This window comes from Polyodon spathula, chromosome 2 (assembly GCF_017654505.1).
Source record: "Polyodon spathula isolate WHYD16114869_AA chromosome 2, ASM1765450v1, whole genome shotgun sequence".
NCBI lineage: Eukaryota > Metazoa > Chordata > Actinopteri > Acipenseriformes > Polyodontidae > Polyodon > Polyodon spathula.
In genome coordinates, this window is record NC_054535.1 from 44546728 (window position 1) to 44574663 (window position 27936).

A 27936-nucleotide genomic window follows, 5' to 3' on the forward strand; every position below is an offset into this window, starting at 1 on the left:
TGTCATTATGTAGTGTGATATGCAGGGTCAGTGTGTCCCTCACTGGTGTACGATGGTACAGTTTCATATCTCATACCCGATGAGTCCCCACTGGTCCAGTGTCATTATGTAGTGTGATATGCAGGGTCAGTGTGTCCCTCACTGGTGTACGATGGTACAGTTTCGTATCTCATACCCGATGAGTCCCCACTGGTCCAGTGTCATTATGTAGTGTGATATGCAGCGTCAGTGTGTCCCTCACTGGTGTACGATGGTACAGTTTCGTTTCCCCACTGGTAGTGTCTGCATCAGTGTGTCCCTCACTGGTGATGGTACAGTTTCGTCCATACCCGATGGGTCCTTACTGGTCCAGTGTCATTATGTAGTGTGATATGCAGCGTCAGTGTGTCCCTCACTGGTGTACGATGGTACAGTTTCGTATCTCATACCCGATGAGTCCCCACTGGTCCAGTGTCATTATGTAGTGTGATGTGCAGGGTCAGTGTGTCCCTCACTGGTGTACGATGGTACAGTTTCATATCTCATACCCGATGAGTCCCCACTGGTCCAGTGTCATTATGTAGTGTGATATGCAGCGTCAGTGTGTCCCTCACTGGTGTACGATGGTACAGTTTCGTATCTCATACCCGATGAGTCCCCACTGGTCCAGTGTCATTATATAGTGTGATATGCAGCGTCAGTGTGTCCCTCACTGGTGTACGATGGTACAGTTTCGTATCTCATACCCGATGAGTCCCCACTGGTCCAGTGTCATTATATAGTGTGATATGCAGCGTCAGTGTGTCCCTCACTGGTGTACGATGGTACAGTTTCGTATCTCATACCCGATGAGTCCCCACTGGTCCAGGTGGAAGTGTCATTATGTAGTGTGATATGCAGGGTCAGTGTGTCCCTCACTGGTGTACGATGGTACAGTTTCGTATCTCATACCCGATGAGTCCCCACTGGTCCAGTGGAAGTGTCATTATGTAGTGTGATATGCAGGGTCAGTGTGTCCCTCACTGGTGTACGATGGTACAGTTTCATATCTCATACCCGATGAGTCCCCACTGGTCCAGTGTCATTATGTAGTGTGATATGCAGGGTCAGTGTGTCCCTCACTGGTGTACGATGGTACAGTTTCATATCTCATACCCGATGGGTCCCCACTGGTCCAGGTGGAAGCGTCATTATGTAGTGTGATATGCAGGGTCAGTGTGTCCCTCACTGGTGTACGATGGTACAGTTTCGTATCTCATACCCGATGGGTCCTTACTGGTCCAGTGTCATTATGTAGTGTGATGTGCAGCGTCAGTGTGTCCCTCACTGGTGTACAATGGTACAATTTCGTATCTCATACCCGATGAGTCCCCACTGGTCCAGGTCAGCGTCAGTGTGTTTTTGGATTTCACTGCAGCAATGGCAGTCGCTAGTGAGCCAAGAAAAGAAAGTGTTTGCTTACCTTGGGATGGGGAGGAAATGAAATGAAATTTGGTCAGAAAATTAATTTTTAACAACCAGCAACACAACAAACAAATACTTATTATGAGAGCTTTACAAACAAATACTTACCATGCAAGCTTTACAAACAAATACTTACCATGCAAGCTTTACAAACAAATAGTTACCGTGCAAGCTTTACAAACAAATACTTACCATGCAAGCTTTACAAACAAATACTTACCATGCAAGATTTACAAACAAATACCACGCGAGCTTTACAAACGAATATTTGGTCAGAAAATTAATTTTTAACGACCAGCGACACAACAAACAAATACTTACTATGAGAGCTTTACAAACAAATACTTACCATGCAAACTTTAAAAACAAATACTTACCACGCAAGCTTTGCAAACAAATACTTAACAATTGAGTTTTACAAACAAATACTTGCCAGGCAAGCTTTACAAGCAAATACTTACTGTGTGAGCTGCACGATGATATAAGTACAGGTCATAATCTTCTTTGTCTTTGTTTTCGCTGCCAGTTGCTGTAAAATCAGTATTTATAAGGCAGTGAAAACAGCAACAAGACTTCTTGCAACTTTAGTGTTCACAAACGATCCGTTGTTTCTGAAAAGCTGCATAATCCCAGCATGCTGTGTGTCACAGAATGTCGTTTGACCTCTCATTTAGTGCAAATACTTTCAAGATTAGCTGTACCTGAGAAAATGCAGTGGATATGCAGGCAGACATTTTTAGATACACCTCAGCTGGATGGTCTAGCTGAGGTGCACCTAAGCATGGCTAGTGGAAATGAGGCATTAGTCACTGAACCGCGTAATGGAGCAAAGCACTAATGAATGGGCAGCTTTTTTTATGTTCTGACGGCTCACTGGACAGAATGCTTACTTGTCTACTATCAAAGTCAGTTCCCATATCACACACAAGCACATCTACAGTGCCTGTAGAAGGTCTACACCCCCTTGAACTTTTTTTCATATTTTGTTGTGTCAGTGCCTCAGAGTTTCATGCATTTATGAGGATTTTTTTCCCACTTATCTACATACAATTCTCCACACTGTTAAGGGGAAAAAAGTTTTTATTGAGAAAAAAATTATATATTAAAAGTACAAAACTGAAAAATCATAATTGGATAAGTCTCCACGCCCCTGAGTTAATACTTGGTGGAAGCACCTTTGGCAGCAAATACAGCTGTGCATCTGTTGGGATAGGTCTCTACCAACTTTGCACACCTAGATTTGTCAATATTTGACCATTCTTCTTTACAAAACTGTTCAAGGTATGTCAAGTTCCTTGGGAAGCGTTGATGGACAGCAAACTTCAAGTCATGCCACAAATTTTTGATTGGATTTAAGTCAGGGCTCTGACTAGGCCACTCAAGGACATTTACCTTTTTGTTCCTTAGCCACTCCAGTGTAGCTTTGGCTGTGTGCTTTGGGTTGTTGTCATGCTGGAAGGAGAACTTTTTTTTTGCATACTTCAAATGGGATTCAAAGTGTGCTTTCTTCCTTCTTGCCACCCTACCATACAGGCCAGATTAGTGGAGTGCTTGGGATGTTGCTGTCACATGCACACTTTGACCAGTCTTTGCCATAAAAGCCTGTAGCTCTTGCAAAGTTGCCATTAGTTCTTGGTAGCCTCTCCTTCTTGCTCGGTCATCCAGTTTGGAGGGACGGCCAGATCTAGGCAGGCTCTTGGTGGTGACATACACCTTCCACTTCTTAATAATCGTCTTGACCATGCTCCAAGGGATATTCAAGGCCTTTGATATTTTTTTATACCCATCCCTTGATCTGTGCCTTTCAACAACTTCGTCCTGGAGTTCTTCTGAAAGCGCCTTGGTGCTCATGGTTGAGTCTTTGCTTTGAAATGCACTACCCAGCAGAGGGAACCTGCATGAACTGCTGAATTTATCCTGAAATCATGTGAATCACTACAATTTAATACAGGTGGAGACCACTTAACTTGGTGTGTGATTTTGAAGGCGATTGGTTACACCTGAGCTAATTTAAAATATTTAACCAAGCTATTTCAGTTTAGCAATAGTATAGAAATTTTCTACAAATTTCTAGACTATTTTTTTTCACTTGGAAGTTGTGGGGTAGGATGCAAGAAAAAAAAGGATGAAAAAAAAACTATTTTGAGGCATTTTAATTCCAGGCTATAATGCAACAAAAGGTGAAAATTTTGAAAGGGGGTGTAGACTTTCTATAGGCACTGTAGTCTGCTGCGTGCTGAACACACCGTCACTTCTCAATATACACTAGCAGCTCTACAGACATTAACAATACAACAACAAATTAAACCCACCAGTTTCAACCGAAATTCAGGATCTGCAAGCCCATAAATCTAGTTAAGTATGATAATATAGGACATTTTTAATGATTTTTTTAAAGAGTAGGCTGAGTTGCTGTTTTTGTTTGGGGTTTTTTTTGCACCTAGTATGTAAAGCCTACCAATTTTTCTTGTTAATTTGCAGTTTTTGAATGTGAATGTTGACAAGTTTTTTTTTTTATGTTCTCTTCACAAAAGAGAACTTTTAAAAAAAAAATGTTTTAGTCCACAATCACATTTAAAAATAGATATCCTATTTATTCTGTTTTCTGATCTCAGTGTGCTGCTGATCAAACTTGAACCGCACGATTTATTGTATTGGTTGCATTTGTAATTTCTAAATTATTGCCCCTAGTAAATTTTGGCGACGGTCTCAATGGGTACATTTCCTGGTTAAATAAATAGATAAAAAATACATTTTAAATTAGATGGATGTAGTAATTTCATAATAATATGTAATTAAAACCAAGATGAACTAAGTTTTTTTTTTTTTTTTTTAACCATGAGATTAAAAAAATGAATCGTGATTAATCGCTTGACAGCCCTACTTTTAATGCAGTGTTTGTGCTTATTTGCAACATTACTGTGGTCTGTCCTTTCTGCTCCACAGGTCAGTGATCCAGTAGCTGCCGAGTTCAGTCTCAACACCCAGATGTTCCTGCTATCGAAGAAGGAGCTGTGGTTGTCTGACGGCTCCATGGGATTCGGAGAGGGAACTGATGTTGCATTCTCTGAAGGTAAGAGAAGAATTGCTGTAGTTTGAAAAGTATTGGTTAAAAAGTTTTTTGGTCCCATTATAATCTAGGTGCTGATCAAGCCCCCCCCCCCCATTGCTGAATGTTTACCCCGGCAAACAGGGCATTTTCCAAGATGATGCAGCGGACGCAGCTGGCTGTGCTGGTCTTTGAGGCTGCTGGTTTACGCACTGGAGGTGGTCGCTTGGGAAGCAGGTGAACCAGCTCCTTAGTGGATTCCCGCAAGCGGTGAGAGCGCTGCAGCATCTCCTCAACCACAGGACCAAGCATATGCCCTGGCATGTTCAGGGCATACAACAGTGGTACTTTGTCACCTCAGGGAAAACCAAAGCTGCCTATGTGCAGCTCCCAGTGCAGCCAGGTTTCTACTTACAGCCTGTCAGTTAAGCTTGGACACACAGAGCAGGTTGTTGTTAACCAAGCACAGCTCATCCAGCTGTTGTGGTGAGGGTCTATGGTTCTGAGAGAGCGACCGCAGCAAATGCGACCAGTAGGCTAAGAACATAAGAAAGTTTACAAACGAGAGGAGGCCATTCGGCCCATCTTGCTTGTTTGGTTGTTAGTAGCTTATTGATCCCAGAATCTCATCAAGCAGCTTCTTGAAGGATCAAAGGGTGTCAGCTTCAACAACATTACTGGGGAGTTGATTCCAGACCCTCACAATTCTCTGTGTAAAAAAGTGTCTCCTATTTTCTGTTCTGAATGCCCCTTTGTCTAATCTCCATTTGTGACCCCTGGTCCTTGTTTCTTTTTTCAGGCTGAAAAAGTCCCTTGGGTCGACACTGTCAATACCTTTTAGAATTTTGAATGCTTGAATTAGGTCGCCATGTAGCCTTCTTTGTTCAAGACTGAACAGATTCAATTCTTTTAGCCTGTCTGCATATGACATGCCTTTTAAGCCTGGAATAATTCTGGTCGCTCTTCTTTGCACTCTTTCTAGAGCAGCAATATCTTTTTTATAGCGAGGTGACCAGAACTGCACACAATATTCAAGATGAGGTCTTACTAGTGCATTGTACAGTTTTAACATTACTTCCCTTGATTTAAATTCGACACTTTTCACAATGTATCCGAGCATCTTGTTAGCCTTTTTTATAGCTTCCCCACATTGTCTAGATGAAGACATTTCTGAGTCAACAAAAACTCCTAGGTCTTTTTCATAGATTCCTTCTCCAATTTCAGTATCTCCCATATGATATTTATAATGTACATTTTTATTTCCTGCATGCAGTACCTTACACTTTTCTCTATTAAATGTCATTTGCCATGTGTCTGCCCAGTTCTGAATCTTGTCTAGATCATTTTGAATGACCTTTGCTGCTGCAACAGTGTTTGCCACTCCTCCTACTTTTGTGTCGTCTGCAAATTTAACAAGTTTGCTTACTATACCAGAATCTAAATCATTAATGTAGATTAGGAATAGCAGAGGACCTAATACTGATCCCTGTGGTACACCACTGGTTACCACACTCCATTCTGAGGTTTTTCCTCTAATCAGTACTTTCTGTTTTCTACATGTTAACCACTCCCTAATCCATGTACATGTGTTTCCTTGAATCCCAACTGCGTTCAGTTTGAGAATTAATCTTTTGTGCGGGACTTTGTCAAAAGCTTTCTGGAAATCTAAACAAACCATGTCATATGCTTTGCAATTATCCATTATCGATGTTGCATCCTCAAAAAAATCAAGCAAGTTAGTTAGACACAATCTCCCTTTCCTAAAACCATGTTGACTGTCTCCCAGGACCCTGTTACCATATAGGTAATTTTCCATTTTGGATCTTATTATAGTTTCCATAAGTTTGCATATAATAGAAGTCAGGCTTACTGGTCTGTAGTTACCTGGTTCAGTTTTGTTTCCCTTTTTGTGGATCGGTATTACGTTTGCAATTTTCCAGTCTGTGGGTACCACCCCTGTGTCAAGAGACTGCTGCATGATCTTGGTTAGCGGTTTGTAAATTACTTCTTTCATTTCTTTGAGTACTACTGGGAGGATCTCATCCGGCCCAGGGGATTTGTTTATTTTAAGAGCTCCTAGTCCCTTTAACACTTCTGCCTCAGTTATGCTAAAGTTATTTAAAACTAGATAGGAACTGGATGACATGTGGGGCATGTTGTCAGTATCTTCCTTTGTAAAAACTTGTGAAAAGTAATCATTTAATATATTTGCTATTTTTTTTTCTTCCTCTACGATTTTGCCATTTGTATCTCTTAAACATTTAATCTCCTCTTTGAATGTTCTCTTGCTGTTGTAATATTGGAAAAACATTCTGGAATTGGTTTTAGCTCCCTTAGCAATGTTCATTTCTATTTCCCTCTTGGCCTTTCTAACTTCCTTTTTGACTTGCGTTTGCAGTTCCGTGTACTCTTTCTGCGTACTTTCTTTTTGGTCCTTTTTTAATGCTCTATAAAGTGCCTTTTTCCGATGAATATTTTTTTTAATTGATCTATTAAACCATTTTGGCAATTTAGTTTTACATTTAGATTTGTCTACTTTAGGGATGTAATTGTTTTGCGCCTCTAGTACTACATTTTTGAAGAACAACCATCCTTCTTCTGTGGTGTTCTCTATTTTACTTCAGTCTACTTCTGTTAGTCTCTGTTTCATACCTTCATAGTTTGCTTTTCTAAAATTGTAAACCTTAGCTTTACAAGGATGCTATTGTAGTTCCCTCACGGGGGGTGAACGCACAGGCTGAATAGGCTGTTTTGAGGATCACCTCAGAAACCCGACACTGCTTGTTAGGGCAGGTAGCGTCCTTGGCTAGGAACATTAAATTAGGCGCCTGGACCAAGGTGGCAATAGATGCCTCAACTGGCAGAAAATGGGCCAGGCCCAGCTTTTCCGCATCATGCACCCTATATAGCAGGAGTGGACAATTCCGGTCCTGGAGGGCCGGCGTCCCTCCTGGCTTTTGTTTCAACTTTGCTCTAAATTACTTAATTAGACTAATAATTGGTAATAATTGGTCCAATTAAGTAATTTAGGGCAAAGTTGAAACAAAAGGCAAGATGGATACCGGCCCTCCAGGACCGGAATTGCCCACCCCTACTATATAGGGTATGCATCTACTGGGAAACAGCAGGAGCTGTTGCCAGGACACAGGAAGATTAGATTTCAAAGAGAAAATCCGGGTGAACTGGGGGGATATGGGAGAGGCAATAGGTTCACTGTCGAAAAGCGATTGCCTTGTTTCCCTTACTGTAGGCCAGGTCCCCAAGGGGACAGGCGGGGCAGGTGGCACTGAACATTCCCACAGTGATTTTGTGACAGTGGTTCCTTGGTGGATAACAGCTGCCAAGATTTTTTTCCATCTGCTCCAAGTCTGCCGATCGCCGGAAATGGTGACCCTTCTTCCTCTTCCGCGGGGAAAGGGAAGGAGAGGCAGAGCTCGAAGATGAGGAAGACTGCAAGTTTCCTGCCTGGGCTACTTTCCCGGGTGTGTTGTCCGCTCTCCCTTGGCCCAGAGCCATGGGGTGAGGATGCAGCCACCTCTCTGAGAGGGCGATTGGGAAGATAGCCTTGACGGGGATAGCCGCTTCTCAAGCCTGAGCTTGCAGAAAGGGACACAAAACTGAGAGAAGCTGCGATTAGCCAGTGCCTCCTTGGCATGCTCTGGCCCCAGGCAGGAACAGCACCTGCCAAGCTTGTCCTCAATAGGCAGACTGGTCTTGCATGTCTTATAGGGATAGAACCAGGGTATGATGCAAGGAGCAAGTAATGCAGAGTACAGTATAAAGTTAGTACATTTGCTGACCCAATCTGCTTATAGATATTGACTGGGCAGATCAAAACCCAAGCGGAACCAGTTTTGGTACTGGACCGGTGACCTTGGCCCAGGTCAGTACCTGGACTTAAGCACCAGTTCGGTGACTTTAGGACCGGGTTGGTACTGGTACCAGTGCAGTTATCCCGGTCTCGGTTCAGTACTATTTTGGTTCACAGTCACCGCAGCTGGCAATGTACAGAGATGCCCAGCAGGTACCCACACGAGACTGAAGGAAGCCTGCTTGTTAGACTGGACCTTTGCAATGGTGATGCTAAAAAGCTGTCACCAAAACGGCATCAAGATGCTGTGGTTGAAATTACAAGCAACAACAACCAAAGCGAGTATCTTGGTCTTGTTCAGTGCTGCCAAGCCCAGCAGCTGCTTTTGTGCACCACGGGCCTGCATGTAGTATCTGAAAAAACACAAAAGAGAAAATACTTTATCAGCAAAAAGCAGTATTTTAACAATGACATCATAATATAAAACATCTTGTATGATGCTAAACAGGAAAAATGAGAAATAAAATAAGTTCCATCTTATTTTAAATCTAATGTTTCTCAGGTTCTACCATTTATGGCCGTGTCATGGTGGATCCTGTGCAGAATCTGGGCGAGTCGTTCATCTGCAACATCGAGAAGGTGTTCCTGTGCACAGGAGCTGATGGTTACGTCCCCAAGTACGACCCAACAAACAGGGAATATGGCTGCCTTGCTGACGCACCATCAATCCTGTATAGATTCAAGGTTTTGGTATGTACACACTTACAACTTAACCTTTTTATCTTTGCTCCATTCTATTCTAAGTATTTATTTTGACCCACTTGCAGGTTCTAAAGAATTTATCGATTTAATTCTAACGGGTCAAAAGGCCCTCATGTCAGTGTGTTGCTTCTTCCATCGTGTTTGTATCTCAATCCTGCCCTCTGGGGGAAGATAAGTAATTCAGTCTGCCTCCCTGATCATGACAATAATTCCTGCAGAGCTGTAGTCACAGCTGAATAGCCAGGAAGTTATACTCTTCCAGTGATCATAAGGAATACAAAGAAAATTTAAAAAAGCTGTGAAGCTGTACCTCTTTTCTTCATTGTGGTTTTGTATTCTTTTCTAGGACAAAGCTCAGCCCGAGACAGAGGCCAGGCTATTTGGAAATGTCCTGTTTGATGCCAAGTTAGCCATTGACAGCCCAGATGCCCTTCCTCTTGTAAGGCAGCCCGGCTCTGATGGTTTCAGCGTGTCCTCGGCTCCACTATTCCAGGTAAGGGATTTTCGGATAAGTCAAGACTTTTTGTACGCTATACATACAGATGAAAGTGTTGCACCTCTAGTTACACTTTCCAAAGCATCCTTTTATTTGTTTTTCAGGTTGCTGCTGGCCGCGAATGGTACATCCATATGATCTACACTGTCCGATCGAGGGAGAACGCCAACAAAGGCATCGGCAAGAGAAGCATAGAGTATCACCACGGTGTGTCCGCTGCAGGCATCGGGTCCAGTGCTGTGGCACCTTATGAAGGACGCAGCCGGAGAGCAGCTCAGGACCCCAAGGTCGTCCAGGACATCGGCGTGGAGAACAACAGGGGCACCAACATCCAGCACGTTGCCCTGGACCGCGCCAACAAAATCATAGTCAGCCAGCGAGACTTCCGCCCTAGCGAGGAGCTCTACCAGCACCCCCTTCTGGAAAGCTCTGGCAAAAAGTTCTCCGAGCTGGACATCATGCCCATGGCGGGTGGAGTGGCTGGACTGTTGCTCCTGATCTGTGCTATCATCATCATCATTCTCCTGCTGCGACGCAGGGGGCATCGCTCGTCAGACGAGAAGAAATCACCCTCTTCCTCCTCCTCGGGTTACCAAGGCAGGAACAGCAGAGAGACCATGAGCACATGGCACAGCAGTGACAGTTCTGAGGTCTAACTTCAACATATATATATTTTTTTAAATTGCATCTCGTTGTGCAGGACTTTTCGGAACTACAAAAATGACTCTGTGCCTTGTTTTTATGGGTAGCACCTGTTGTCATTAAATGAACAAACACGAGTTTAAGATCACAAAAAAGTATTTTTTTTTTTTTTTTTTTTTTTTTTGCACGAGCTAGGACCCAAGATACTCTATATCGTTGTTAAAAAGGGAGGGTTTGTTAAATATATTGTGTGCACTGGGTTTCTGCCAATTCTTTGAATTAATGCATTTCAGTAAGCCAGAACACAACAGCACTGAGCTTTCTTAATGTAAACAAGTTTTCTGCCTTTCCCTGTGCTAAATGCCGGATGCTCGAATGGGCTGAGGTCTTCTGTAATTAGCAAAAAGGTGAGCTGCACTAAGTGCTTCTTTGAGTTACAGTTCCAGGCTTTATAAACTTACCGTTTCCCATTGTAATGTTGCTTTTCCCTTAACACATACACTAGCTGCAACATTTGTATTTTTTTTTGGTACAAAATTACATGGAATAGGGCTTATGTTGCAAGGTACAAGTTGTAACCCCCCAGAAATATAAAAAACAAAACTTTACTTAACCTTTTAAGTTCACCTCTGCAACCTTACAGTAAAGTCACCACTGTAGACAATTTCTGAAGTTTTATTACCCCGTTGCAGGAATCTTCTATCTACAGCACAGCAGGGTATTCATAATGCTTGCAACAAATTTATTTTAAGCTGTAACTAACATCCCTTACAAATACAAAGTTTTAGTATAACTGTGTAGGTTATGTAGTTGTTTCAGTTTTTAAAAACCTGTTTGTGTCTGTATAGTAAGCAACAACTTGACTGATCATCTCAGATATCTAAAAGTACCTCATCTGTGCATCTATACAAATAAAACACTTTTTATACATCCATTAGCATTTCTTTTAAAACTAAGGGAAAAAACAATAATGTACACAAAGGTACAACTGGTGTTACTCAAGGTTTAAAACAGTTTAAACTTAACATTTCTGTGACATCACATATTGTTTACTAAAAGCAATACAATTATACGATAATGTGAAAAAAGTCTAGAGAATTACAAACTGTGACAAAGCTTTATTTACAGTATGACTTTGAATACTTCTGGGTTGCTAATACTCTTTGGTGGATAAAGAGCTCTTGACAACAAAGGGTGGGTTTAAGCAGGACAGTACATGTTGGCTGTTTATTGGTTGCACTTTGTTCCTTTAAGTGGGAACATGGATTCTTAAAAAATACAACATAAAAGTAAATCCAAGCTTGTTTCAGAGTGCAAACTAAATTAAACAGGATCCCAAACTTCAGTCAGACCACTAATCTGGCTTATTGACTTCAAATGTATTACTATATTACAAATCAGATTAAATATACTTTGTTGCAACGTACACCGTATTCAAGATATACACAGGTCCTTACCTTCACAGAGAGCTATTGTCTTTGAAACCTGTCCTTTTATACCTACCTGGTTTGTTAAAGAACAGGTGTATTGGCTTAACCAATTGCCAGTCAAAATGTTCTTGCCATAGCTATGGCTTTTTGAGATGCTTTTCATTCCTCATTTAAAACAGCAAGAACTAAATTTCTTCTTTTCAATGCCTACCTTAGAAAGACTCTGTACTAGTCAGTCCTTCTATAATTTTATCCCATAATACATTTCCACATGAACACCCCTCCCTGCTTCTAATTTGTATTTCACATATCACCTGGACAGGTACAGCAACAGCAATTTCATCATCGCTTTGCAAATCTCCATTTACATGGATGTTTTTCAACTCTGCTGTTGCATTTCATTCTTGGCTTTAACCACTGTTCAAACAAGCTTACTGCCCATGTATGTACTTCAAAGCAATTGCTGGCAATTCTGTTTAGGTCCATGCTTTATCTGTTTTAGGGTTGGAGAAACTATCAATAACTTAACTCTGTTCCCAGTTCACATGCCTTTCTTTTTTGCATAAACAACGTGTTGAATCGAAACAGTGAATTTATTTTACCCGATTCAACTTATCATTGTTTCTCCCGTACTTCTACTTAACCTGGAAAGTCTTGTTTTGTCACCTCCATCGTTGCCCTCTGAGGAGCCAGCAAAACTTACCACCCTACATTGGAGCACCTCACTTCTATGTCACATAAGACTGGATCTGGGGAAGGGGGAGGGGGAGGGGGGGTTGGGTGACAATGGTGCAGAAAACCCTACTGCAATGCAGTCTCCTCATCCAGCCATTCTTCCAGGCTAATACATTGTCAAATGTCAGTAACTTACCTCTTGTAATGATCTATTGCACATTAACAGCTTGTTTATTTCTCTTTCATGAATTGCTTACTCATGGAACATAAAAGTATTTTTGGAAAAGCTTAATGTAGTTACCAAACTGTTCAGCGAATGCTTTGAGCAACTCAAACTAATACTATTGTGGTAATTTTACATGGATGATTAAAAGGACAAGATAATATGTACAAATATATCCTGCAAATACCTTTATGGTTCATTTTATGTACAACATGTGTGCCCGTCTTAGGCAAACCAATGAGAGAAAGTTCTAATGACTAAATAGCAATTTCTTTGAACAGCCTTCATATTTTCAATTACACCTTTCTGATTTCTTAGAAGGCTTAAAAATGTACATTGGCTTACACCACACAAGAAAATAAAACCAAAAGACTTAAAACAAAACTATTTTATTACCTCGTGTTAATGGTAAAAAACAAAAAGTTCAGCACAGCTGTTGCATTTGTAAATTACTAGAAATCATACCTATATTAAGTACTACATTCCTAGTACAGTACACAAGAACACGTAGTAAACTTAATTGCTAGAGTTCATACAGTACATTTAATAACGACCCGTAAAATAAAAACTACACAAATTTAAAATGGAATGTAAAGAGTGTTCAGTTCACAGCTTTAAATTTCTTTCTTCTTCCACGGCCATCTGGGGTCCCATCTGCCTTGCGTTTTTGGATCTGATTGGTGGGCAAGCACAAAAATTGCTTCAGGTCGGGAAAGTTACCCCATAATATTGGTACTCACTGCTGTAAGGCAGGTACTGTTTAGACTGAAACAAGGATAATTGAGAAAAAAACTTACAGAGGAAGGTCGTGGTCCTCTTTTTTTCTTCTCTGCTTTCTCTTTCTCCTCTAGCTCCATGTTCTCCCTCTCAATCAAAGTGATTAAGGTGTTGCAGCGTCTTTGCAGCTCCTATGGGGGAGGGGGGGGAGCAGTTTCAGAACAGCCTTGACATGGTTTATGTTGTCTATGTTAACTATAATAAACTGCATGCTTAAAAAGTAATCCATTCTAAAAAGTACACCATTTATAGAACAGAAAAGCAAAACAAAAAGCATGCCTATTATCCCCCTCTGTGTTAGTGATAACCTGTGCAGGGGCAGCTCATGCCAGAAACTGCTGTAGCGTATTTGATTTGGTAGTTATCTTTATTCTTGCCCTGTTGAAAATTCAAGCAGCTGGTGGTTGTATAGATGCAGAGGATTAACGATCTTACACGACAGACCCTGGTCTTACCATAGCTGTCCTGGATTTGAGGAACCAGTCAAATCTGAACTGGGGAGAGTTACGAATGCACTGCCTCAGCTCGTCATAAACACTTTCCTTATCAAAGCCCAGCTTGTGCAGCATGCAGATCAAGAAACGGTCTTCCTCCTCTGTGTAATTCTTTCCTTTGTTTGTGCCATAGGATATTCTCAGCTGGTGGAAGGGAGCCTTGTAACGCCCAATCTGACATTGGGAGAAAAAGATCAGTGGAACAATAGTACTATATTGTGGACTACAGCAAAAAAAAAAATAATAATAATTAAGCCATATTTGTATAAAAATATAAATTAAAAAGGGTCATAGTTCTCACACAATTAGTTCTATAACCTCACCAATTCACATACAAGCATCATTTATATCATATTCTACACAAGAGCGATTCAACTTGGGGCAGCAGCATAGGCGCCTAACAACATGGAGCACGTGCTATTTTGCCCAGCCACCTTTTTCGTTCAATTATGTATTATACCTTGTTGTGTTTGGAATTGGTTTGCTTTAAAATAAAAATGGAAGTATTTCAGAGGATTGGCCATATTTATAAACAAACTTTACATATTATAAACAAACCTACACAATCATATTGGTGTGACCCAAGGTCTGCACCGGGGCTAACATTAGCCAACAGTAAGAACAAACCTTGTTAAGTGAATGTAGACGGTCAGGAGATGAAATACTTAAAATAGGCATATAGTTATTTATTACTTGCAAAAATCTGAAGGAAGAGAGTATAAGAGCATCAAACCACTAAATAATGTTGTGTTCAATTCCCAACAAAATATTACATTTATCTTGGATTAAGCAGTAGTAAAAATACTAAAGTATTGACACTTCACCACCACCCCAAAAAAAAAAACCACTGATTTAACTTTAGTGGCTACAATTTATTAAAAACGTGCAATTTAGTTCTTTGCTGATATTTCTGTTTCTACTTTCATGTCGTAACATGTGTACTTACTAATAATCAAACTCATTCATTTAATAAACATTTACGTATGTTATGTCCCGGAATGAGTAAAAGTTTGAAAAATGCCGATTGAGATAAAAGAGCGACTATTTACCAATGTAGCTCATGATATCTAAGATTTCGGTATTTCAGTATGTCAGACTCCATTGGTCTGGTAGGTAAATTTCATACACTCGTCGCCTCAGTTTTCATGTATATTTATTTTGGTGCCTAACGATGCAGGAAGGGACAGTGCTGTCTGTGCAGCCGAAAAGCAACTGTACTCTTGTTAACGTACGAGCAGTGTATGGTTTATCTGTACTGCCTGTAATATTACCATGAATTGGCTGTGTGAGGGCTGGCATTTCGTGTTTCAACCAATTAGCACTAAGCATTGCAATGTGAGGGCGGGTACTTACTGTTTCAACCTATCAGCACCAAGCATTGTCCTGCTATAACAAGCACTTCCAAAAGTCTCATAGCAGCTGGTCTCTGGGCACCAGTACAGCAGGACAACTTACCTTTGAATCAAGTGCTTTTTTTATGCTGATCCTCCTTTGAATCCTGGCTTCACCCCTTTCAATTTGTGCCATGATCTTCTCAATGTCCTGTAACTCATTGCACCTCTCCCAGAAAACAGCTAAGGGAGTAGATTTAGATTTGAAAAATTGATTATAGGAGCAAGGGTTCACAAGCAAACAACACATACCTGTGCTGTTAACTGGGCTTCAGGGAAGAAAAAAATAAATACAATTCCACCAGTAACAATATGGAATATTAGCAGAAACTGTTCGTTTCAAACCAGATGGTTGGTCATAATGTCTTAAGTTTGTGTCTGGATGCAATTGCAATACCACAGAGACGGAGACAGACACTTACCAGAGTACTCCATCACTTCCTCTGGAGATTTGCCTTCTACTTCCCGTGCAATATTCTCAATATCATCCCGTCCCCATTTCTCATTAGCCTTGATGAACTGGTTAAAATCCCTTTTGTTCCAAATAGTGAAACCCTGCAACAGAGAACAGTTGTGAAGGGGGGGGGGTGGGGGGACGCAATATGCTAACATTCCTAAAACATTTGGTGAAGGTTTAGGATTTGCAGTTTTACCTGGGTGAGCAGTTTCTCTTTTTCGTCCAATTCTTCTTCATTGAGAGACTCTGCTTCGTCAATCTTACTCTGTTCCTCTTTTTGCGCCTGTGCTGCATTGGGCACTTCAGGATTTCTAGGAACCTGCCAAAAGAATTAAAAACAAAAACTTTTACTTGGTATGCTGCAACACATGAAGTATTGTTATTCCTTAAGAAACCGCATACAATTCACAATTACACCCCCCCCCCCCCCCCCCCCCCCCCAAAAAAAAAAGTCTCAGGAATTCCATAAATGTGCAATTTAATTGTTTCTTTCTGCTTATTTCTGAAGCTTTTGAGGGCCCAGTAATGTGTGCACTGAAGGCCCCACGTTATTTCACACTGCATTATATTATGGACAGCAACATACCTTATAGCCAATAGTTTTTCTGTAATATAGGATCTCTTTTTCCAACAGCTCAAACAAGCGAGGTGGGAAGAACTGAAAGTCTTGGACATTGGGTTGCTTAGGAGGACGTGGAGCCTTAAAAGGAGGAAAAATAAAATTCAAAACATTCAAAGTGCATTCACAATGTGTATCACCACGGGTTGTGCATTTGGGATGACACTTAACCCTACCTTGGGTACTTTAGGCTCACTGACACGCAGGGCCTCCCTGAAGTAAGCATCAACAGCATAGTTTGCTTTTCGTTCTCGTTTGGGCGGCTCAATCCACTCTGTAAGGGCCATCTGTGGCAAGAAAATGGGATAACTTTCGATTATTACTTAACACACGTGCAGAAAACAATGCACGGATGGGATGAATGCCATCTCAAACACTCCAATTACCTTCTTTTTCTCCCTGTAGTCTTCTCCTTCAAAATTGTACACACTGTTATCCGTCTCCATGGTAAAGTTCCTCAGAGAACTTTCACCCATCTTCAACATCTTCTCTTTCAACTCTGCAGTCTGAAAGGAAGGTAAAAAAAGTGAACACTCTCCTTTTCAGGGGTTGCATAAGACTCAATCCAAACAAAAACTATTTTGTACTTCCTAACCAAAACCCAACTCTGGATTGTTCCTTTATATACCTTCTTTTCTCCTCTTTCCAGAACGGCATCAACATCCTCGTCTGTGATCTCACTATCCTTTGATGCAAACACATGGGTAGCACCGTGCCGAATAATTGACAACATTTCATCTTTCCCAAGTTTGTTCAAGTTCTGGTCCACTAATCTTCCTATGAAGAGGGGAAAACAATAAATAAAAAGTTCAACAGTACAAGCAAAAGCTACTGAAAGTTCCTTTGGGGTAATGTGGCATTTAAACAAAAAGGCTCAAGCAGGGAATTGGGTACTGCAAAATTCAGTGTTCAGCACCCTCCAGTGTGACTTAACAGTATCAAATGTTTAAAGATAGAAAGAACACCATTGAGGTCTGTGGTCAGCTTAAACATAATCACAAAGTTAAACATTCCAGATGTAGTCTTGAGCATTACTGCACTGAAGTTCAGGTTTACCTTGCTGAATGACAATGGAATCCAGCCTGAGTTTCATTTCAGCCCGTTCTACAATTCTCTCCTCTACAGTGTTATCTGTGATGAACCGGAAAACTCTGACTTGCTTTTTTTGACCAATTCTGTGGGCTCGATCCTAAGGGCGAAAAACACAAAATGCAAAGCAGATTTAATACAAACTTTCTACACAAAAGACTTGAACTGTACAGAAAGTATTATTCTACCTTCATTACTGTTGCTATCTTACCATAGCTTGAAGGTCTACTTGGGGATTCCAGTCAGAATCATAGATTATGACAACATCTGCAGTGGCGAGGTTGATTCCAAGACCACCAGCACGAGTACTCAACATGAAGAGAAACTTGGAGCTGTTTGGAGCGTTGAAAGCATTGATGGAATTCTTTAAAAGAAATTAAAAAAAAAAAAAAAAAAAAGACTGTTACTTTGAAAAGCATTTAAGCTATTTACTGAGGCACAATTTACTTTAAGCTTACCTGTCTCTCCTCATGTGCTGTCTGGCCATCAAGTCGGCAATAACCATAGTTTCTCCACATACAGTAATCCTCCAAGATGTCCAACACCCTGGTCATCTGGCTAAAGATCAGCACACGAGAACCTGGAAAAAGAACGGGCACTATAAGAAAACTACACTTGTTTCATAGTAAACACACACAAATCGTGTCCTCTCATAACATTGCTAATTAGGTACATATACACTTAGCATCTCATGGAAAGGTTCAATATTAGCTCCTTTTTTTTTTTTTTTTTTTTTTACCACATTAGTGACTAAACTGAAATGGCTTCGATAAGGGCCTTAAATATCTGGCCGTTACAGCAACAATTACTCCCAGAGGTTATTATTTAAACCTACATCAGAATATTTGCCTTAATAGAAACACTAGAAAAGACAATGGTTTTCAGGGAATCTGCCCACTTCCCTAAAGCATGATGTCACTAGCATCTAATGCAGTGCTATCTGTACATGTCTTAAGAGCAACTTGGTAGGTATTAAATAAAAAAAATATGTATTCTTGTATTGAAATCTTTGTATTGTTGTTTCAGGTCTTCATATCCTGTTGACTAAGTTTAAAGTAACTATTAACATGTCCCCTGTGACACTCTGCACATACAGGACGCAAGAAATACAACATTTGCTCCAGGAGTCCTTATCCTACAGATATATATCCCTAAAGTATTCTGCAATACTTTATTTAGGGAGCCTCGACACAATACCATGCACAGTATCCTGATAGTCGATATCATGATACTTTGGATCTTATCACATGCTAAACAGCTGCCAAATTCCTGTTTTTGCAAGTACAAAATGCTTAATAGGCCAACAGTTAATAATGAAAGTTCCAGTGTATTCAAAAAGGTCATTGCCACTGACTATATCATTAAACTAAAACTAGTAAGAAGTTCAAATAGTTCTTTATTTTTTACATATAAAGAACTCTGGCATTTCAGCCAGCTTCAAATACTCCAATTATGAGGAATCGCTTCAAAACACAGAAATATTTTCCTTGATGCAGACTTTTTATAACTAGGCCAAATGTTTTACATGCACGGGTAGATTTTATTTATTTTTAAGAAGTGCTCCAAAAATGTGAGCAAAGATTGAAAAAAAACAAAGCACTGTTGTGGAAGGAGATTTACACAGGTACCTCAAGAAATGACTTGAGGTTCTTGCTTGGATCAATGAACAACCAAATGAGCAAGATGGACCAAATGGACCACCTCTTGCTTGTAACAATTATGTTCTTAAAGTCACATACAACATAATACCTCCATGAATCTATACTGTTCAAAGCTTTTAGAAAGTAAAACAAGTAAAGAGTATAAATGCTAAACTAGACTAGTCTGATCCATTTACTAACGTTGTAAAACGTGTTTTTTTTCTGAACGAACAGTAATGTATTATATTAGGGAACACAAATGTACTAAAAACACCAATACGCAATTCAATAGTGAAGATTGTATTTAATGCCACATTTCTAAAACAAAAACGGGATACTAATGCGATGCCTTACTCTTATGTGCCATTAGAACAGAACCTGTCTGTCAAAACCATGTCTCAGTGCACCTTAAAATAACAGACCTAGCAAGGAGGAGGCCAGTCGGACCATCATGCTCGTTTTGGTTGTTAATCTTGTAAAGAAAGTCAATCAGACAAGACCACTCTAGCTACTATAACAAACCAAGTGCTTTTTATTTATTTGCTGAATCTGTAGCTGGCTGCATTAGCAGACACTTGCAGTGTGACTCAAAGTTGCTAAAGGTCCTGTACTTTCCTCTGCGGTGAAGCATCACATTGATCCTGTTTTCTGTAGTGAAATCTGAATTCATCCTGGTCTTTCTACCACTCATACATACAAAGTTTCACAGCTATCACATTACATAAAGACATAGATTACCACAAACTCCAAATATAGACATTTGACACATGGTAGTTTTAATGACATGTCTGTAAAGAACATGTTTGCAGCTTACAGCAAATGCACGAATGATGAGAAACAAACATCAATGAACCCCCTTATGAGCAGCTTCTAGCGCATTCCTGATTTGTTCTCTGCTGTGCTTTTTTTATTTACATACAACTAATACGCACCAGGGATTCACTTAACTAAAAGAACTGAAGAAACTACAGTAAAAGAAATGTAAACTTCAGCATAGAGATCAGGGGAGGCGATCTGAATGATGTTTCAATAAATTGGTGCCATTTCCCCCCTTTTTTAAAACACTTGACATTTTGGTTGTCCGCCTTCAACCAGATTGCTGAAATCCAAAACAGTCCCACAGCAAGCTTCTTTCTCCGGCATTCACCATTTCAGCTGCAGTAACTTAATTTTCCCAGAATATGGTCACTTCCGCTTAGTGGAAATGAGTAAGCTTAGTTCACATTGTTTTTAAAAAGCAAACAATTAGTTTTGTTTGAAAAGTTTAACCCCAATACTAGGTAGTGTGGGATTTTGTTATGGTATACTGTTGGTATCAATATACCACGGAACACTAGTATCAATAGCACTTTTGTTTTTTTTAATATTATATATAAAGAGATTATAACTAATTTACAATTAAGCAAGGGTAATACAAATTTAAAATCACTAGAACTGGACAAGTATAAGCAAAGCTAGGATACAGACAGTATAAAACTGTGCACACACTGACCTTGCTCTTTCACTTTGGGCAGCAGCTTGTCCAGCACCACCATCTTCCCACTGTTGACCACCAAGTGCATGTCAGTGGTGTAGGGGGGCCCGGGCTCGGCTCCATCAAACAGGTACGGATGGTTACAGCACTTTCGCAGCTGCATCAGAACGTTCAGCAGCCTCATTTTGTCCATCTTCCCAGCAGAGTTTAAAATGTCAATATCCTTCATTAAAATCTTGGTGTACCTGTTCAAATCAATAGTAGTGAGACAAACTTTTGCAAACAAGCAGATTCAAATGCATTTTAATTCTCGCAGGTGCCAATTCTTGCCACTTACCATTCTCGTTGCATTTTGCTGAGGCCCACGTACATCTTCACTTCTTTCTTGGGAAGCAAACTCTTTTCTACTTCGGCCTTAATTCTCCTGAGCAAAAAAGGTCGCAACACCTTGTGTGGGAAGAGGGGAAACTTGTGTTTTTAAAATGCAAAATGAAGACAAGAAGCTTTAAATAAGGATAAGATTTCTGAAGACTTACAATATGCAAACGCTCAACAAGCTTCTGGTCCCCAAGACAATTGTTGGTATCAAACCATGAATCAAAATCCTAGGGGGCGAAAAAAAAAAAAAAAAATGTAATAGAACAGCTACCAGAGTAAAACCTCACATTCAAGTTAAGATATACTGTGTTTATATGTGGTTCATCTATTTGTACACCACTCTCTACCTGTTACCAATTATGTAGAATCCAAAACTATTTAAGGATGTCTATTTCTACTTCTATGTCTTTCTATGGGCCATGTTGTACAACACTAAATACAATTACAGCATGAACAAACTATCAGTATGAAAACGTACTTCTGAGGAGTTGAACACGTCAGGCAAGAGGAAGTTCAAGAGAGCCCAAAGCTCATGCAAGTTGTTCTGAAGAGGCGTTCCTGTTAACAGCAGCCTGTTGGTCGTTTTGAACTCTCGTACTATTTCAGAGAGCTGGAAATGACAAGTTCAGAAGATAAGGACAGTACACAATCAAAATCACTTTACTGCAGTATACTTAACTGTTAAATATGAGATACACACCTTTGATTTTTCATTTTTGATCCTGTGGGCCTCATCTATCACAAGGTATCTCCAGTTAAACTTCTTAAACACAGATTTCTCTTTGATCAGCATTTCATAGGAGGTCACACAGACATCCCACTCCCCTGGAAGAAGCACATCACGAACAAAAGCTGCCTGCAAAACAAAGAGGGCACGGAAAAACTTTTTTTGTACAGGTAATCAAGAGCACATTCCAGGTCTTTACAAGAATTTTCCAATTTTCTTGTAATATTTCTCGGTAATTATTTACTGTTAACTCAACATTAAACTGAACCTCTTATCTCTGGTTTACATAACCTGCTTAGAAAAGCGAATGGGCCACAAAAGGGCTCTACATTCAATAAACACAAGTAGGGCAAACGTCAGTTTGAAAAGGAAACGCTTGGTCTTTGTTAATAAAGAAGGTTATGATGTCAGGCATCAACATCAAATAAATGTTTGCCTCTACTACAAAAAAACCCCAAAAACTAGCCATATAAGAAATACTTTCATTAACATACATTCACACTGGTTATATAAACATAAAACTGCACAGGAGAGCTACATCATAACTCTACAAGGCTATACATACTCTTTGCTCCTTGTCTCCAATGAGGCAGATAGCCCGCAGGGATGGTACCCATCGTTTAAACTCATTCATCCAGTTGTACAGAGTAGACTTAGGGACCAACACCATGTGCGGACCTGGAACGTTTCTGTAGTGCTTCATGTACCCAAGCAGAGAAATGGTTTGCAAGGTTTTCCCCAGACCCTGTATAGAAAACAAACAGATCAATATAAATAGATTAAATAAACACTTTTGCAAGCAATTACTGCAATTCAAAGTAGATTGGAAACCCAACAGTGACAAGTTACTGTTTCAGTGTTTAAACTTCTTTAGCTCAAAAAGATCCAACACACACACATCATTGTGCATGTAACCATATATAAAATAATGGATTTATGACATGCAGTATTCCAATAGCTGGTCTGGTTCAATAATATATTTTCAAAATAAATGAAGAATCAAATCGATCTATATGCAAGAAGTAAGTCACTACTACTGTAACATTCCAGTCATCTTTACTACAAAGAAATACTATATCAGAAATCACCAAATCAGTCTCAAAGTTAATTTTTTGTCAATAAAACCACAGTGCTAAATTGAAATTTGTTCTGAAACATTGCTTTGTGCTGCAACAAACATACCATTTCATCTGCAAGGATCCCATTGATGCCATTCTCATACAGTGAAATCAGCCAGTTCAACCCACGAATCTGGTAATCTCTCATTGTCCCACATTTAACATCTGTTAAAGAAATGTGAATTAAAAAACACATGCACAAATATCCAAACATAACTACATTAAGAGCTTTCTTATTGGGCATTAGGTTGCAACAATAAATTGAATCAATAGTATCGCTGTGTTTAAAGGTTCGTTCGCTAGCCAGGAATTCGTCAGGTGGCATTCAAGCACTTTTTTTCTCCTCTCAACAGAAACAGTATTATAAAAACATGATTACTGTTCAATACAAAATATTTTTAAACTACAGGTGCATTTTATTCCATTTATATGGATTACCCGCAAAATGGAATTTTCAATCATATACAAAACTAGTAGCTATGGTCACGTCACCAGTAAATCATACAAATTAGTACCATGGAAAGTTCGAATCTTCCACCGGTAATGTGTTCCAAACCTTCTAAGGTCAAAACGTACCCGTCGTTACAGCCCTACCCAACGGAGGGGGGAACTGGTTTGTTTATTTCCCCCTTTGAATAGGGATGCATATCTCAATAGCTTCTAATTATGTGACTTATGCTGACTTTGGGTTCCTGTTCTGTAGAGAATTCTTTCTAGCCACCGAGTAAAAGCACCACTGAAAAGCAGTATTTCCAGTGTGTTGACAGATGAAAAGGTGCACTCACAAGAGGGAGACTCGTCAAAGCGGGTGCAGACGTTGGTAGCTTTGCTGTTCTCAGTCAGCAGCTCCTCATCCTCTTCCTGTTCAGTTCGACGGTGACGATTACTGAAGACAGAGAAATGTATGAAGTCTTCACCACAGAGCAGCCTTTCCACACTCCGTTGCTTAAACCTCAGATTTTATGCTCCCTGTGGCGCAGCACTGCTGTATACAGGTTAACTTACTCTCCGGCAGACAGAAGGTTCTGTTTCTCATCTTTCTTTACACGGGGACGGCCAGGCTTCATTTTCAAAGGTGAGGTTGGGGTTTTCTGAGCAGCAGGCTGAATGAAATGGGCAAAGACTTCCGTCTGTTTCAGCAAGTACTCAAATCGGTTTGATTTGTCAGATAGCTGTTCAGATGGACAAGAAAAAAATTGTAAGCAGGATAGAACCATTCTGTCATTCAAACTTTAGCCACAGCTAAGATTAAAAAAGGCAAAGGAATCCATTTTGTGAAGGCGTTTCTCCTGGGGCCTATTGCACAAAAGTGGTTTAAAGAGTTATCCTGATAACCTCCAGGTTTAATTGTGAAAGTCAGGCTTAGTCCATTGTACAAAACAAGATATCTCTGGCTTAAATCCATGGTAATTTATTGCAATTAAACTAACATGCTTCACAGCAGGTTAACAAAGATTAATCGCGACAAAACTGAAAAAAAAAATAAGTGTCACCTTTCATACCGAGAGTGGTAGATGTTGGTGCTAGAATTATAAGGGCTTTTCGTGGGGAGAGGGTGTGCAGCGATCGGCAGGATCTGATTAATAATCCAGATTCCACCCTGTACTAGCGATACCGCTTCTTTAGGGATGGTATATTCTGACAGATTAGGACCCTCCCTTAGAACCTACCAAGTTATGACCATGCATAATTTATACATGCCTGTGGAACATTTTTGTATCCCCTATATGGTCATGGACAGTCCCGATTTCCAGTCTTAGCAAATTTCCCGACATCCCGATGCACTGGAACAAAGTCCCTATGCTATTGCAGGTAATATAATTAATGTTTTTGTCCATATAAATAAGGCAAAAACATATATATATACTAAATATTAGATTTTACATTATCATTTTTCATTGTTAATAAATTTGACTTGTATCGTACTGTCTATATATTCTTTAGGATATTAGAACTACAAGTTATATATATATTTATACATGCCAACAGCCCCTATATATATGGGACAGTCCCGATTTCTTAGCAAATGACCCGCAACCCAATGCACTGGAAAAAATATATATATATATATATATATATATATATTCTGCATATTTATTCTGCATAGTAGAGTTAGTGAAAACCACACATCTGCTGATTACTAACTTATACAAAGGTGAGAACGCTTCATTATGTATTTTTACTGTCACGATGGTCGTGGCGTTGAGTTGGGGGCAGGGGGAATACGTCTTATATGATAGTGTTTTTTTGCATTTGACTCCTTCCATGTGTATGATGCGTATGACCCCCCTGGAGTCGAGCGTCCCGCTGAACTGTTTCCAAATGTTGGCAAGTGTGCATAATTTTCTACTAATCAAAATACAGCAGGATATAAATATATGATAAGGTCAGGGGATTTGTGCTTGTGTACTTGGGATATGACTGTATAGTTACTTGTTAATAGCATCAGCTACAGTTAGCAAGGCTGCCATGCCACCCTGGCTGTATTGGCAGAGCTGTGTGTTTTTTTTTTTTTGTTATTCAACATTATCATACGTTGAAACTAAAACTTGTTGCTCAGAAGCAGTAAAAACAGTATCTCCCTTTCCTTCTCCAATTTTTCAGATGGCCGCTAATAAAGATTACCATGACAACACACTCAAACAGTTGGTTCCAAGCGCATAGATAGAAACATTAATCCGGGTTGAGTTACCTAGATTAATATAAACAGTCTGTTCATGCAAGAGTTAACCTGCTAAGTTATATCCTATTAACTCAAACCATATAACTTAAAACTAAACCTGGCTTTTTTTTTTTTTAAACCACTTTTGTGCAATAGGCCCCTGGTGTTTTGGCTAGAATGTAAATGTATGCTTTTCAATTTTTGGAACATTACTGTCCCCACCATCCCTTGTACATTGAGCATGGATCCATCAACTTGGCAAATTACATTTGTTCCCAAAGAAGAAACACTACATCAGAAATGCTTTGAGGACGTAAGCATGCACCCATCTTACCAGTCCAAGCATTTACTCAAAATGGTTTTCAAAGTGGATTAAATAAACACAGTAGCTTAACTACACACCCCAGTAGTGTGCATATAAATACAGCCTGAATTTGGCATTGGTATTTATACTGGACTTGAAACAAGAAACCAGTACAAGAAGTATACTTATTGTATACTTCAACATAATACTTGAAGCAGAGGCTTACTCTCAGTTTTGTAACATTACTTGAGGATGGTAGACACCAGTAGATCATTATGTGCAGCTCTGTGTATTGGGGTGTCTTTCCCATATTAAGTATAAGCTGACTGGCTTCATGCTTTTTGGATGAACTGAATGTGCAACATGGTGATATCCAAAGAATCCAGCATTGCCTGCATACTTAGAGACTTTCACTGAATAGTGGCTCAATGTAGTCACTAGGGTAAAGACATTTTTTGAGGAATTCAATTAACAAAATGTCCTATCCAGTTGTCAGTTACATTGGTAATACATTTATATGTTGGAGTAATTTACAGATAATGAATTAAAACAAACATTTTGTATGGTTTAAGGGAGTTGACAAGGTAGTAGGGTCATGATATAGTCTACAGTTGCCAAACAGCATATTACCATGACCAAACCAGTGGGAAACGGTTATAATTCATGCACTCACAAAGATGACGTGTATGACCTGGATGCCAAATACGAAAGTCACCATGGTCTTCACAAACAACAAGCCAAGCTGAATTTAAGAATTTTCTACGGATTTGTATCTTGGCATTTGAAGTGAAATACTTAATACCCCTTGGCTTCAAATTTAAAATTTGAGCCATCCAAACAGATAAATAAAACCGCAGGGGGATAAAGTCCTCTCTACCTTCTGAACTACCTAGAAAAATAAGCAAAGAGCAGAAAAAAAAAAAGTCAGTCAAGAAACCAACCTCTCCCTTTCAGGTGCACTTGGTTGGGTTTAAAATCCACTAAGAAATGAACCCGCACTGCCAAATTTGTAGTTTACCATTTTCTCTTCATAGGCTGGAAGGAATTCTGGAGCATCCTTTTGTTTGGTTGGCGAGGCGTCTCCTTGACCTTCTTCATGCGCAGTGGTTTCTTCCTCCTTATCAAACAACACATTAAATATCAAGTCATAGTTTGATTGTTATCACTCCTAACAAAATTCTAAAACACATTACACCATTGATTAGAGTATAATTATTTATTAAAAACTGTTAAACAATTACCAAGGCATTTATTTGACCTACTGTAATAATTCCTATTTTCATCGGGGTGAATGGTTTACAAAGGTAAAACAAATAACATATTTCAATCTAGAATTTTAAATATTACTACAACCTGCAAGGCTACAGTCTCCATCCTTGTTTTAATTGACAGTTTACATTTAGCAAAACCTTTACTTGCCCAAAGATGCCCGAATTTCAGCCTTTCTGCAAGGGCAGATAAGATTTAATGATTTAGAGTGGCAAGTTGCTAATCCAGAATATGTTATGTATGCTAGGAGCAAGACCTTTAATAATGTATGTAAACTAACTGCAGGTACACACGTGCAGTACAACATAAGAGTGAAAAAGATGGTGAATACCCATACTCACACTGACCTTGCCATTCAGCAAAAAAAATAAATAAATAAAAAGGAAATGTATTTTCAAAATGGCCTTACGATTATCGTTCTTAAAGCAACGGGCAATTTAATAAATACAAATAAAGGGTCATTTGCGTAGTACGTACAAATTTCCCTAGTAGTCAAATGAAACGCAGTCTCAATTCAAAACAGTGATGCTTCGTTCAGAACAGCAACGAAGTTCTTGTTGGAGCAGTAAGAATCAAAACAAGTGGGCGGTTTGTATTTTTGTCGTTTCATTTTCACAATGCTAAAGACCCACATAAAGAATGATGTCATTTAACATAAGAATCGGATGACTTACTGTACTGTTTTGTATACGTTGCCAATCTATGCCACTTAAAATGGTCAAGAATAATGTACGCCTTGGTAACAGGAAGAAGGGAGCAAGCCACTCAGATTTAATTTATCGAGCGATTTCACAACCTAGTTGCTGCGAATGATCGGGAGCTAGACAAACTAGGCCGATTAAAAGGTGAGGGGAGGCATACATAAAACAGCAGCTTCCAACTTTTCATAAGGGGCATTCTTTAAATCAACTGGATGTGAACTATACAGGTAATGATATCCAAACATCACACACGTAACTGAATTAGATCACTTTTTCACATAAGACATTCAGGTAAAAACAAATCT

At 39.6% G+C, this 27936-nt stretch overlaps 2 protein-coding genes across 3 annotated transcripts in view; one reads left to right on the plus strand and one right to left on the minus strand.

Annotated features, from left to right (window-relative positions):
• The window catches only part of LOC121297020 (FRAS1-related extracellular matrix protein 2-like), a 63912-nt gene extending 51109 nt beyond the window's left edge, over positions 1–12803 (plus strand). Inside the window, exons 21-24 of the mRNA XM_041223036.1 lie at positions 4390–4516; positions 8866–9053; positions 9412–9558; positions 9666–12803. Of these exons, the coding sequence (XP_041078970.1) occupies positions 4390–4516; positions 8866–9053; positions 9412–9558; positions 9666–10217 (1014 nt within the window). The 3' untranslated portion in view covers positions 10218–12803. The remainder of the gene's footprint in view (positions 1–4389; positions 4517–8865; positions 9054–9411; positions 9559–9665) is intronic.
• A 101-nt stretch (positions 12804–12904) lies between these two features.
• smarca5 (SWI/SNF related, matrix associated, actin dependent regulator of chromatin, subfamily a, member 5) overlaps positions 12905–27936 on the minus strand; it is a 15798-nt gene continuing 766 nt past the window's right edge. The window contains exons 2-24 of one of the 2 annotated variants that reach the window (XM_041223015.1): positions 26680–26778; positions 23701–23867; positions 23481–23581; positions 22760–22860; positions 22143–22322; positions 21551–21706; positions 21329–21460; positions 21009–21077; positions 20810–20919; positions 20491–20717; positions 17817–17938; positions 17570–17722; positions 17326–17458; positions 16898–17046; positions 16656–16775; positions 16446–16556; positions 16237–16350; positions 15847–15969; positions 15616–15748; positions 15258–15376; positions 13764–13976; positions 13329–13439; positions 12905–13204 (exon numbers count right to left, since the gene is read on the minus strand). In XM_041223015.1, coding sequence (XP_041078949.1) covers positions 13133–13204; positions 13329–13439; positions 13764–13976; positions 15258–15376; positions 15616–15748; positions 15847–15969; positions 16237–16350; positions 16446–16556; positions 16656–16775; positions 16898–17046; positions 17326–17458; positions 17570–17722; positions 17817–17938; positions 20491–20717; positions 20810–20919; positions 21009–21077; positions 21329–21460; positions 21551–21706; positions 22143–22322; positions 22760–22860; positions 23481–23581; positions 23701–23867; positions 26680–26778 — 3015 coding nt within the window. In that variant the 3' untranslated portion in view covers positions 12905–13132. Of the gene's footprint in view, positions 13205–13328; positions 13440–13763; positions 13977–15257; positions 15377–15615; positions 15749–15846; positions 15970–16236; positions 16351–16445; positions 16557–16655; positions 16776–16897; positions 17047–17325; positions 17459–17569; positions 17723–17816; positions 17939–20490; positions 20718–20809; positions 20920–21008; positions 21078–21328; positions 21461–21550; positions 21707–22142; positions 22323–22759; positions 22861–23480; positions 23582–23700; positions 23868–26602; positions 26779–27936 lie in introns of those variants that run through there. The other variant, XM_041223025.1, reaches the window with a different exon arrangement.